This window comes from Callospermophilus lateralis, chromosome 18 (assembly GCF_048772815.1).
Source record: "Callospermophilus lateralis isolate mCalLat2 chromosome 18, mCalLat2.hap1, whole genome shotgun sequence".
Taxonomy (NCBI): Eukaryota; Metazoa; Chordata; class Mammalia; order Rodentia; family Sciuridae; genus Callospermophilus; species Callospermophilus lateralis.
In genome coordinates this window covers 19,888,962-19,901,666 of record NC_135322.1, presented here as the reverse complement: position 1 = coordinate 19,901,666, position 12,705 = coordinate 19,888,962, and the positions used below count along the sequence as shown (strand labels likewise).

Below are 12,705 nucleotides of genomic sequence, written 5' to 3'. Positions count from 1 at the left end.
TTATCTATTTTGCAAATTGAACATATGCATAAGATGTTTGAATAAAGGATTATCCTTAAAGAGAAAGTGTAGGCAGAGAAGGGAGTTTGAAGTTCCTGCTTTAGAATCAGTGTGGAGAAATACTGTGCATGTTTACAAATTTCATACACACTCCTATGAAACCAGACACTGGATATGCATATTTCTTGAGAAAATTATCACGAAACCTGCCTAAGGTTCTAATAGCAATTTTTGTTTTCTCTCTCTTCAATAGAAAATTCTTAACCTGAAGTCAGATGAACACATATTTAAATTTCTAAAGGCAAAATTTGGGTTTGGAGCAACAAGGTATGATTGAATTGAAAATCTGTTTTCAATTTAGCTGTAAATTGTCATCATTATGCCTTCAAATATTAATTGCAGACTTATTTCAAGAAGTATTATGTAGTTCCCTTACCTTGTATTGAATTTAACACTTTTCCTTCCATTTGTTCCCCAGGGATTTTGATGCAAATCTGTATCTGTGTGAAGAAGCTTTTGGCCTCCTACCCTTTAATACATTTGAAAGGCTTTCAGATACTCTGCTTTTTTATGCTTACATATTTGTTCTGTCCATCACAGTGATTGCAGCCTTAGTTGTTGCCTTTCAAAATCTCAGGTATGAAGTGTTTCAGAAACCTACCTATGATATAATGAACTTGTCCTGGGTTTATAGAAAATTTGCTTAAGTTGAAAATCAAAATATCAGACATAGAACAAAACAGTATTGTTATCCTAAATAGAGAACATGTCTAGTTTAGAATAAATTCTACTCTCAGGGGTGAAACGACACCAGAGTAGTGGACATGGCAAACAGGTCTGGGTTTAAGTCTCAACTGCACACTAGAGAATGATATGATCTTTGAGGCAGTTACATAATCTATTAGTATCTCATTTCCTTTCTGTAGAATGAGAATACAGAGAGTACTTATTCCATACAACTTTATGAGGAATAAGTAAGTTAAAACAACATAAAGTACTTAAAAATAGCGTCTCACACTAGAATATGTTGTAGGTGTGAGCTGTCATTCGCTAGTATTATTATTGGTGATTCATAAGTCTCTGTTTCCATTATTGGTTTTCTGTTTTTTTCTATTTTTTCTACCTCCTTCTCGTGAAATGTCAGAAGTTAATTATTATTCATTTGTTTTCTTACATCTTATTTCAGGGCTTACAAAGTCATCTATTTTAGGAATTTATTAGAAGATAAGACTTTATTCAGACATGCTTTTCAATATGCAAAATAAATATAAGATGACTTTTTGATGTCAGGGGGAGGGAGAAGGCTGAAGCACAGTGATTACAATTTTTTATGTCAGAAACCAACAATGTAATGGTCTGAAGCTGAGTTGGTATATGATTATCTAAAGTATATATATGACTATAGATAAGTTTTAAGTAATAATGGCCAGTTTTAAAAAACTTACAGCATGTCCACCAATCCATTGAAAGAGAAAGTCAGGGAGTTTTAAAGCCTTTTTAAAAACTTGTAGAATTCCTATCTATCAAGCCTATGGGGGTTTTGCATTTATTATCCATGTTAAAATTGAAAGAAAATTAAGTGTAAGAAGTTGAAGCTACTGTCATTTGTGAAAACTTAATGAAGCTCCCAAGAAATTCCTTTCTATTTGTAGTTACCTGGCCAATTAAGTTGCTGGTGAGCTGTGATTCACAGCCACAAGAGAGCTGTTGCTGAAGCGATCCAGATCAGTTGAGGTGTTTTATGATTATTAAGAATGAAGCAACATTGAACCATGAAAATATTTCATTGACTATTAAACTATTTTAGTATCTTTCAGAAGTGTTCTTTTTTTATGCCTAACCCAAGGTAAAATTTAGCCCTGGACTATATAATTTAATATTATTCCAGACATGCCAAGTGTTGACAGGACTCTAGACCACATCCAAAGCAGGAAGTTCAGCTGGGCTGCAGTAGCTCTGTGAGCATGTCTGCCATGCTCAGGGTGCACCTAGCAGCCATCTCTGGAGGCTGAATTGGAATATGACTATAGATAAAGATTTTCGAGCATCCTCTTCTACAAGGTAGGGATTTTAGAAAGATTATTAGAAGGAAAGCACTACTAGAATAAGAAATGATAGTATCTTAATGAATTAAGTTAATGAATTAACTTTCAAGTATTTAAAGGATATTTTTTCAAGACCCAATATTTTTGCTTTTCTAGTACTAAGACAATACCATGATGTTGACATAACACGTCTGCAGTGGTAGGAAGGATAAAACTGAAAGGCACACCATGTTCTGTATTCATGGGATTCATCAGAGCCTTCCAACATGGCAAGGGTACAGAGAAGGAGTTGCAAATTCTCTCATGTGTCAAAAGGAAGTTACCAACATATATTCTCCTGGAGTAATCTTTAAGTACATAGAAGCCAATGTTTGGATTATCATTTTAAGTAATTATTATCAATGGTAAAAGCTGCCATAGAATATTATTTTAATATTCCTATGAATCTGTGGTGGTCAAAAGAGGATTTCTAAGAAATAAGAGTCTCTGGTTACCTAGAAAAGCAATATATGTATCCAGTTCTGTTGAATTTATATGAAGGATTAGTAGAGCCCTTCTGAAAGTATTGATTTTATCTAAACCTGGAAACCCTTGCTATTGTATTCTTTTCCCCTCTGAAACAAATTGTGCAACATCTGAATTCACTCCCCAGTCTTAACCTCATTAGAGTAGAGACAACCAGATAGCACATACTTCTCAGTGTGATGCTAGAGTAGATCTTATCTGTGGGAAGTGTTCTTAGAGGGCGAGAATGGTGAACTTGGCCTCTAGATCTAATTCTATTTTTACAAGAAACATGGGAATAGAGAGAGGTAGTAACCACCACCATAAGGAGACAGCCAGATCCAGAAGGTGGGTGGAGGTACTGTACAAAGGCTCTATTTTCTTTAAATACGTATCCCTTTAAAAAAGAAAAAAAAAAGAGATCCTTTTATAGATCAAAAGATATTTGAAGAGATACATCAAGAAATGCAACATGCAAGCTTTAGAGTCTGATCCAAAGGAACTATCTGAAAAAAGCAATTGCTGCAAACAGGGAAAGTAGAATACACACTGAGTAGTCGGATGATGTTAAAGAGCTAGAGTTCATTATACTGGGGTTATATCTTAATGTAACTATTTGATAAAAGTTATCTGTTAAACATACAATGAAATATTGGTAGGTGAAAAATGTGATCACTGGTTCACAAAGAATTGAATTCCAAGTTACAGATACATTTGACTTTTGCTTCTTTATAAAAATGTACAAAATCCCAATGATAACATAAAACATCTTTCAAGATCTCCTCCCATCTCAGTGATTCCAGCAGGACTTATTTTTTGCTATTTCTCTTAAAGAATTGAAGTACTTTAAATTTTTACCTAAATTAAAATCTGCTTTGAAATTTTAGTTATTCTAACTACTTATCCATTTACATTGTGACACTTTTGGCTTCAAAGTAAAATTTGATCAATGCTAGTTCATTTCATCTTAGGGGAAATAATAAGATGTGACTAAATTAAAAGTATGGATCTAGCTTTAAATTTGTACGTTTGCTATTTTGTTCAGTGATGCTGCAAATCAACAATCCCTGGGTAAAATGGAAAAATGCACAGTTGACCTGAAACCAGAAACTGCTTACAACTTAATACACACCATTCTGTTTGGATTCTTAGCATTGAGTACCATGAGGTATTTTTGTCTTATCCAATCTATTTGATTTGTTTTTTAATTCATCTGTCCTTTGTGGGTGGAGGGTGTTACTGGGAATTTAACCAGGGGTGCTTTACCACTGAGTCACATCCTCAGTCTTTTTTATTTTGGATTTTGAGACAGACTCTTACTATGTTGCTTAGGGCCTCACTAAGTTACTGAGGCTGGCCTCAAATTGGCTATCCTCCTGTCTTAGCCTTCCAAGATGCTGGGATTACAGGCGTGTGCTACTGTGCCCAGCTTCATCCATTCTTAATGTTACTTAGCAATATAATTTGGAAATTAGTAGTCATCTTTTTTTTATTGGTTATTCAAAACATTACAAAGATTGCAGAATCACATCGTTTACACATCCACATTTTTACATAATGCCATAATAGTAACTGTTGTATACTACCTTTCCTATCCTCTACTATCCCCCCCACCCCTCCCATCTTCTCTCTCTACCCCATCTACTGTAATTCATTTCTCTCCTTATTTTTTCCCCCATTCCCCTCACAACCTCTTATATGTAATTTTGTATAACAATGAGGGTCTCCTTCCATTTCCATGCAATTTCCCTTTTCTCTCCCTTTCCCTCCCACCTCATGACTCTGTTTAATGTTAATCTTTTCCTCCTGTTCTTCCTCCCTGCTCTGTTAGTAGTCATCTTCATTAATGATTATCATTCCCATAAAATTGTCCTCATGTATACCTTACTACAAAATATTATTCATAATCAGTTTTTTCTTAATTGGAAATATGTTTTACTCGTGGGATAGTTCCCAGAGGCAGTAGAACTAACCCATGGCAAATGGTTTCTGCATAGCTTCAAGTGACATGTTCCTGTCACTGACTGTCTAGCTGCCCTTGCAGCTGTCTTCAACCCAGGTACTTACCTGCTGGGAACTGCTGACCTCCTCTGTTTCTGTCCTTTCAGGATGAAATACCTCTGGACATCTCACATGTGTGTGTTCGCATCATTTGGCTTATGCAGCCCTGAGATTTGGGAGTTGCTTCTGAAGTTGGTCCATCTTTATAACCCAAAGAGGGTCAGTGTTTTCCATTTAATTTTTAATGATTTTTAGTATTTCTTTCATTCCTGTTCTTGGTTTTTCTTCAGTAGTTGCCCATATGTTACTCATGTAAAATGGATACTAAAATTTGAAACTAAAAATAATTGATATTGTAAGAATTTAAAAGGAATTATTTTTAAGTAACTTGTTAATTTTAATTTTGTTTTTAAAAATCATTAACTTTTCCCCAAAACTATAAGGTAAATATGTTTATTATATAGAAATTGAAAAATTTTAGAAATATACACAAAAGGGGCAATTAAAATTCATCAATAGTCCTCTTATCCAGAATTATAATTTATTATTATAAGGTATTTTCCTCAAAATAATTATTAACAAATGTATTACAATATTTAATAACCTGAAAATGCAGTTTTGAATTGTTCTGCCCTCTCAGTTCACTAGGTGGCAATATGGTAGAAGCTACAACTATCTTTATGAATGATTAAACCCTTAAATTGACTCAGTTTTGCATACAGGAGACTCATGCACCATTATATTATGTTTTTGTTATTTCAAAAGAAGCACATACTTAAAAAGCAAAACCATAAGGCAAAAGTATTCAAAATGCTTGTAATCTAAATAGTGTCTTTCTTATGTAGATATGTATAATGCGATATTCAGTACCAATATTAATACTGCTGTATCTGTGCTACAAGGTAAGACCAATTTTCCTCATTCTTGTCATTAATTTATTTAGCATAAAATTTGCTTTGACTCAATGTATTTTTGTGTTATTTGGCAAATAAAGTGGTCATTGGGGTTTATAAACAATCTCCTTAGTTTTTTATTGCAGTTAGCATTGATGGGAAAACTGATGAGTTTCCCAGATAGTTCTTACTAAATAAAAATATCATAGCAGAAACTATTAGCACTGGCATTCTAATCTTGATTTTGACTGTTACTGATGCAAATTCTGAAAATAAGATGTTTTCAGACCTATTATGAAATGAATGAAATAGAAAAATTATTTTTTCCTGTTAGCCAATTCATATAGCATAAAAGATTTTAAAATCTTATTTTAATCTATTTTAAAATATTTTATTGGGTTCTAAACTTCGTAAGAGAACTGAAGTCTTAAAATAAATACAGTGTGAGATTAGGCTTTTTAAAAATATGTTTTCTGTTTTCAATAGGAAGTAGCAAAATTTTTCATATGCTCAGTTGACTAAATTCTGAAACAATATGAACTGTGCTTTATATCTGAGAATCCAGTCAGAGGCAACGATCCTTGATTAGTTTGACTACTTTGGATTCTTTTGTCACATCCTTGAGCTTATAGGCTTTGAAGTATCACCAGGGCAAGTGGCACAGATTATTTTATCCAATTGAACTCCTGCCTATATATATTTTTAAAGATTAGATTGTTTTTCAGTTTTTGTTTTAAGTTAGAACAATGGCTTTATCATTCTACTGTCATGAAGGTCCTGATTTGGGAGGGTGGTTAAATGTGGAGACGCGGTCCTCCCCAGAGAGGATCAGCTATAGAAGCCGCTCAGCTTTTGATTGCTTGATTGCTTCTGTTTTCATGTCAGATACTGTGAAACAAAGGTTGTAGGCTAAAAATAAATATATTTGATAATCACTGTATTACAAGTATTTTTTTAGTTATGTTCTGTCATTTTCCTATCAGAACATGGACTGTTATAGACAGAGATCTGTGCCAACTGCTAGATGTTGCAAAACATAGAAATAGATTTCTGCCTTCTTGCCTCTGGGAATTTTATTGCTCTGATGTAAATAAGTGAAACTTCTTTAAAATATCTGGAAAGCAACTGCTATGTGTTAAACAGTATATGTTTAATGAGGAGTCAGGTAATATAATCTTACACATTGACCTTGAAACTAAAACTCCCTCCTCCTAGAAAAAAATCTAGCTCCTCGTCATTCGCATCTCACCTCTGGAGGTGGGTGTGAGCTGTGACTGTCTTGGCCATCAGCTGGAGACACATAGGCTGAGTTCTTTTATGTCTCAGCTACTTACTGATATTTTATAGATTTTTTTTATTAAAAAACTATTTGAGGACTTTGGTCTCTTTATTTGATACAATTGAGGAAGGACATGGTAGAAGAAAGAAATTGTGCTGTAGAATCTTGGCGTAGTTCTCAGTCAAGCAGCACCAGCAGCGTCTGGGAACTCTTGGACATACAGGTGCTTGGGTCACACTCCAGACCTACTGAGTCAGAAGCTCTGCTTCTGACTCAGTAGGTCTGGAGTAGAGTCCAGCAATTGACGTTCTAGCCCTGCTGCTGCTGCACATGTCCCACCACGTATACGAAACCCTGCTGTAGTGTTGTCAGGGTTCTCAACAGTGCACTGTTGACTTTCTGGCAGGATAATTCTGTCATAGGGGTCTGTACTGAGCCTAATAGGATAGTGTGGCACATCCTGCCTTCCACTCAGTGGATGCCAGTAGCACACCCTCCCCACATCCTTACCCCCTTACATTTCCAGGCTTCCCAAGGTGGGAGTGAGCATCAGAATCCCTCTCCTCACTCCTCTTATGAACCCTTGCTAATGAAGAATCAGGGAGGGCACTAGGAAAGCCCTTCTCCCCAGGAAATCCATGTACTTCTCCCCGAGTTAGAGGGTTGGTATTGGAGAGAACACTCCAGAAGCCTGTTGGCCAAGTATCTCTGGGAATAGGCCTTCAGGAGAAATCCCACCACATCCAGTTTCCACTGCATAAAATAGTTGAGATAGTTTTCAAAATTTATGAAATACAGAGTCAGAGAAAAAAAGATGCTATGCATATTAGGAGTTACCCTGAAGCAATCTATTTTCCATCTATTTCAACTATTACAGACTTACATGTAATACAAATACATGTTTGCCAAAGCCTGAGTCAAGTGTTACCTGACAATTATGATGAGGATTTCAAAATTTGTTTATAGTACCAATATTACTTGCTCTCTCTTTAGGATAATTTTATTAAAAGAGAAAAGTATGTGCTAGTCTCTACTCTGAAGGATGAATTAATAAAAGCTACTATGGTTTTGATTATTAATTTGATTTGTGGAATCCCAAATAAACTATTGCCTTTTATTTTAAGATAGCCTTTAATTATTTAAAAACAGCACTCACCTTCATATTTAAGAAGTTTTCCACAAGACTTTTAGAAGCTTTTAACATTTTTAGCATTGATAACAGCAACTATAAAACTACAAAATATCTAATGGCCATTGAATTCACATAGTAAAAGAATTAGAACATTTCATTTAAAAGTCTAGTGTTCTGATTTTCAAATTAATAGGGAAAATAGTTACAGTATTACAAAATGATCATTTGACCAGTAATTTTTACTACTTTCCTTCCAAAAACTAGCACCAGAAGCGCTGACACCTGGTTTTCCATCCCTAGCATTTTTCCTGATTCACTCACCCAGGAGACACCATGTGAATGAACAGTAAAAAGTGGCCAAAGATGAGATACAGGATAACAAAGTAACAGGCTAAACACAGCCTAGACCAGTCAGGTGCTGCTTTGTTTCTACTTGGTGGATCTTAAAATTATCACATTTTCAGTATCATGGAAGCATAAATACATTGTCATTGGTCTTCTCTGCCAATACATGAAATGAATTCTGCAGTTAACCTTAGGATGTGCATAAATGATCAAATCTTTTTAGTCAACCATCATTTGATAAAGCAATTAAGATTTAATTAAATGATTAAATAAACAGACTGTTGTTATTAGATAAGCAGTGGATTCAGAGTCTAATTTTTATATTGTATCTACATAACTTGAAGTCTTAGGTTGACCAAGAGGCACTGGTGGCATAAATAAGGTAGTCAAATACATCAGAATTTCCTAAAGGGTCCTTCTTTTAAATATTCTTTTCCATTGCACTAGTGATTCTATTAATGTATGTCAAACCATTTGACCATATTTTTAGCACCAAAAATATAATTACAATATTATACAATGACAAGAGGTTCTAGATTGGGGGCAGCTTCAAAACTGTGGCTCTGCCACTTGTGACCTGGTCAAGTCAGTATTCTCTCTGAGCCAGTTTCTAGACTTGTAATGAAAAAGAACTCCGATGGCGATGCTTCCTGCTGAATCATCTGTCTCATGGGTTATCGTGAGGACAGAAATGAGATTCTGCATTTAAATACATGTTTACAGCTGTAATGTGGTGCTGTCTCCTGTGGACACATTCAACTCTTAAGTGTAGATTGCATGATATTGGTTACTTACATTTTTGTAATACACTGTGAATTTTTTCATGGTTGATATTCTTGTCATAGCAAAGTACTGTTTCACTAGATATTAGCACCACCTACAATAGCATTTCTCCTAGGGTAAAATGAAAGCTCATTTTAAAAATTTGACAACATTTCTGGTCCTGAATAGCCTCAGCACAGGAGAATTTTGTAAACTTTCCTTGGACCTCAGCACACTGGTGTCGAGAGAGTTGGCTGCAGAGAAGACGCAGTTCTGTGTCGAAGCTTCCGTGTCTACTTAGTCCACAAGCCATATACAGTTTCTCTTTTTTTCCATTCAATCTTAGTGATAGTTGTGGGTATGGGGGTGGATTTTGTTTTTGTTTTGTTTTGTTTTTAATTTCAGTTCTGGCCAGGAATGATGGATGAGCTCTCCGAGTTGAGAGAATTCTATGACCCAGATACAGTGGAGCTGATGAACTGGATTAAGTAAGAGGAGTTTTTTTAACCTTTAAAATTTCAACTTTTTTAGAGTCACTGTGCATCTCATTTACTTTGGGGGAAGGGGTGGAGGTTTTGTTTTGTTTGTTTGTTTTTAATCTAATTGTGAGGAAACATTGATTTTTATTAATTTTTTTTCTTTAAAACTCTGTATGTAGAAATAACTATTTCCATTCTAGAAATATTCTCTCCAACAGAATCAGAAAACAAATTTCTTTCAACCACTGACAGAAATCAGAGTAAAATTTTTACTTATGTTAAAACTTAAGAGTTTTCTACTCTTTGCCAATTTTGCCTTTATTGTTTCGCTTTAATACCGTTCAAGTTCTGGTAATGGTGATGCTTGAAAGTATTCTTTCTTTGTTAATTATTTTAAAGTTATAGTATAAACTACCATTCATCAGAATCATAATAGCTCATTGCAGATTTCATTTTCACTGATCCGTGAGCCTCAGGAGAATTTTAAATATAAAACGGGGGCTCTTCCTCTCTTGAAGATAAAATATTTTAGCATTATATTGTTTCTTATTTTTACTGCATTTGGTTGGTTTGCCTCAGCCTTGAGCCTCAGAGTGAAATCCATGTATTTCAAAGCTTTGTTCATGAAACCTGACTCCCACAAGCAAAAATAAACTTTTCTACCCTGACCTGCATTTCTGTACACTGTGATACTGTATCTCTCTACTTTATAACCAAAAAGCAGCAGTGTGATTACTCACAGGTAAATAGACATTGCAAATCTTGTGTGACATATTCTGAAGGCATTGGCCCTGTTGTCTCCATCACTTTGAATTTTAGTAGCCGTATTGGCACTTGCTCATGACTAATGTTTACTAACCAGTACAGTTTAGTGCTGCTTGTGTATTAAGAGATGGTAAATGTTTGATAGCTGAGGTCTCTTGAGTGCAATGCATGGATTTTATAGAGATTTATGTCTAAAATATATATGTGGCTTTGGTCCCAGTGTAGGACTGCGTTTGTCTACATGCAATGAGTGTAATTTTTCACATATTTCTAGTGCTGAGAGTGGTACGTGGTGCTGGGTCTTTATTTATTTATTTAATTTTAAATCATGGCAGACAATTATAGAGTAAATAATTCCTTCAGTAATTATTGTATGTGAGAAAGAAAGATTATTCCATATAAAAGAAAGCTAATTACTTTTGCATTAACGGTGGTCAACTGGGAATTTACGATACATGCATCTGAAGGTGAGACTGATATTTTATATTTCTAAGATTATACCTTTGGAATTAATGCTACAGGGCATCCACTTGTGGTAGCATCCTGAAGATGGTGGAGCTTCCAGATCTGCCTGGATTAGCATCATAAGCTTCCCTACTTGCATTTCCCAATTCAGAAATTATAAAATTACGGAATCATTAAAAATGTATTCTATCAGAGCCACAGTTTGTCTTTGGCTGTCTCAAACTGGATGTGCTTATTTGTTGTACCTTTATTTTTATGCTTTTTCTCCAGGAAAATCAAAATAACATTTCTGGCTCTGAAAAATTGTGGGTGTGAAATTATTCAGGTGTGAAGATGGCAGCCCTTAATCTATTATTCCTCCCTGTTGGGGATGTGGTCTTTGCACCTGAGATTCTCCTTGGCCCAGCAGCTCCTCTCCCTGAGTAGTGAGTGGCCTGGTAGACAGACCCCTTTGACTGTCTTTTGGTTGGTTGGTGTTTTCTTTCTCTAAAACTGAAAGATTTAGATTGTTCTAAAAAAAATTGGCTCCATTGTCATCTAATCTTGCCTTTTTTCCCCTAAAATTCTTCAAATCTAAATTATCATTTTTGTAAAAATAGCTGCTAGGCATGTTTGTAAAATAAGCTTAAGTGATGATGAATGTATGCCAAAATAGGGTCTATTTAGACACAAAATATGTTTGTTTAAATCAACATTCAAATCAGCTCTTGTCCGTAGGCTTGCTTTCCAAACACAAGGGAATGTATTTAATATTCTTTTAACCTCTCTGGTTTATTCTATCTTTGAAACATAAAATATGACCTTCAACTTAACTTTACTAATTTACAGACACACTGCGTCCATGTTATTCGCTGTGGCCGGGCGCAGTGGCACATGCCTGTAATCCTCATGGCTAGTGGGTGGGCGTGAGGTAGGAGGATCACTAGTTCAAAGCCAACCTCAGCAACTTAGCAAGGCCCTAAACAACCTAATGAGATCCTGTCCCAAAAATAAAAATAAAAAAGGGATGTGGCTCAGTGGTTAAGTGCCCCTGGATTCACCTCCTGGTACAAAAAAAAGTCTGAACTGCACTAAAGGAAGGGCAGCAATCCAAGGATACACAGTGTGGGTCTGAAAGCAGCTCCAGACACCTGGCGGGGACCCAGACCTGTCAGCAAGGGATGCCTCAGTCCTCACCATCCTGTCTTCTCTGTCTTAAGCCAAAGTGGGCACACTCAGGTGTCAGTCCTTTGTCAGGACAGTCATGATGGCATCTCTCCAGGCCAGCATTACAGGAGGCCTCGGGATGACGGCCTCAGGATGACCTGCAGAATTTCTAAGGGATACCTCAAGTGACCCACCCCCATTTTGGCACAGGGTGATTCTTGGGGAGTATTGAGAAGAAACTTACCATCTCCCAGGCTTTGTACCTTGTAAACCACACACCATGTCAGGCTTCTCTGTTGTGCTCCAAGGCCACTGAGCTTTGGTTCAAGGCATGGACTCTTGGGGGCTTCTCTGCTGCAGAGGTAGATTGAAAAATGCCTTAGCTTCAGCTGCAACCCAGGTAGTTATTTTCTTTTCCTTTTGAGGTTATAACCTTTTAGAGGTAAAGAGAGAAACTCAAGGGAAAACAAAGTATGTTACTTTAGGATCTCACTTATGAGAGGGGCCATACAAACAGGACTGGATTTCTGTGAAAGTCTTGAAGGCCTTGTAGTGTTTTCATGGTTTTACAGTTACTCAATTATTAACACAATCCAAAAGATACTTATTGAGCACCAAAGGTGTACATACAAGACATTGTATTGAAGGTGTAAACATCGAGAGGCCATCCGCTCTAACTGCCTCTTCGCTGCAGTAAGCAATAAACTTTCTCTCAACATTATCTCTTTGTTCTTCTCTTCCACTCTCCACTCCATTTTATGATTTTTCAAGGCTTAACAGGTTTAGTGGGAAAATGTTTTTAGAGTCCCAGTTTTTGTCAGAGGAAATGTTGTTTTATGCTTTCCTGTCCAGTTCTCTAAAGGAGTGGAGATTTAGGTTTAAAACCAAA

General features: G+C 35.9%; 1 protein-coding gene across 1 annotated transcript in view; it reads left to right on the top strand.

Annotated features, from left to right (window-relative positions):
- The window catches only part of Dpy19l3 (dpy-19 like C-mannosyltransferase 3), an 82,089-nt gene that overhangs the window by 55,106 nt on the left and 14,278 nt on the right, over positions 1–12,705 (top strand). Inside the window, exons 11-16 of the mRNA XM_076838914.2 lie at positions 254–327; positions 479–637; positions 3,595–3,717; positions 4,658–4,769; positions 5,396–5,452; positions 9,367–9,449. Of these exons, the coding sequence (XP_076695029.1) occupies positions 254–327; positions 479–637; positions 3,595–3,717; positions 4,658–4,769; positions 5,396–5,452; positions 9,367–9,449 (608 nt within the window). The remainder of the gene's footprint in view (positions 1–253; positions 328–478; positions 638–3,594; positions 3,718–4,657; positions 4,770–5,395; positions 5,453–9,366; positions 9,450–12,705) is intronic.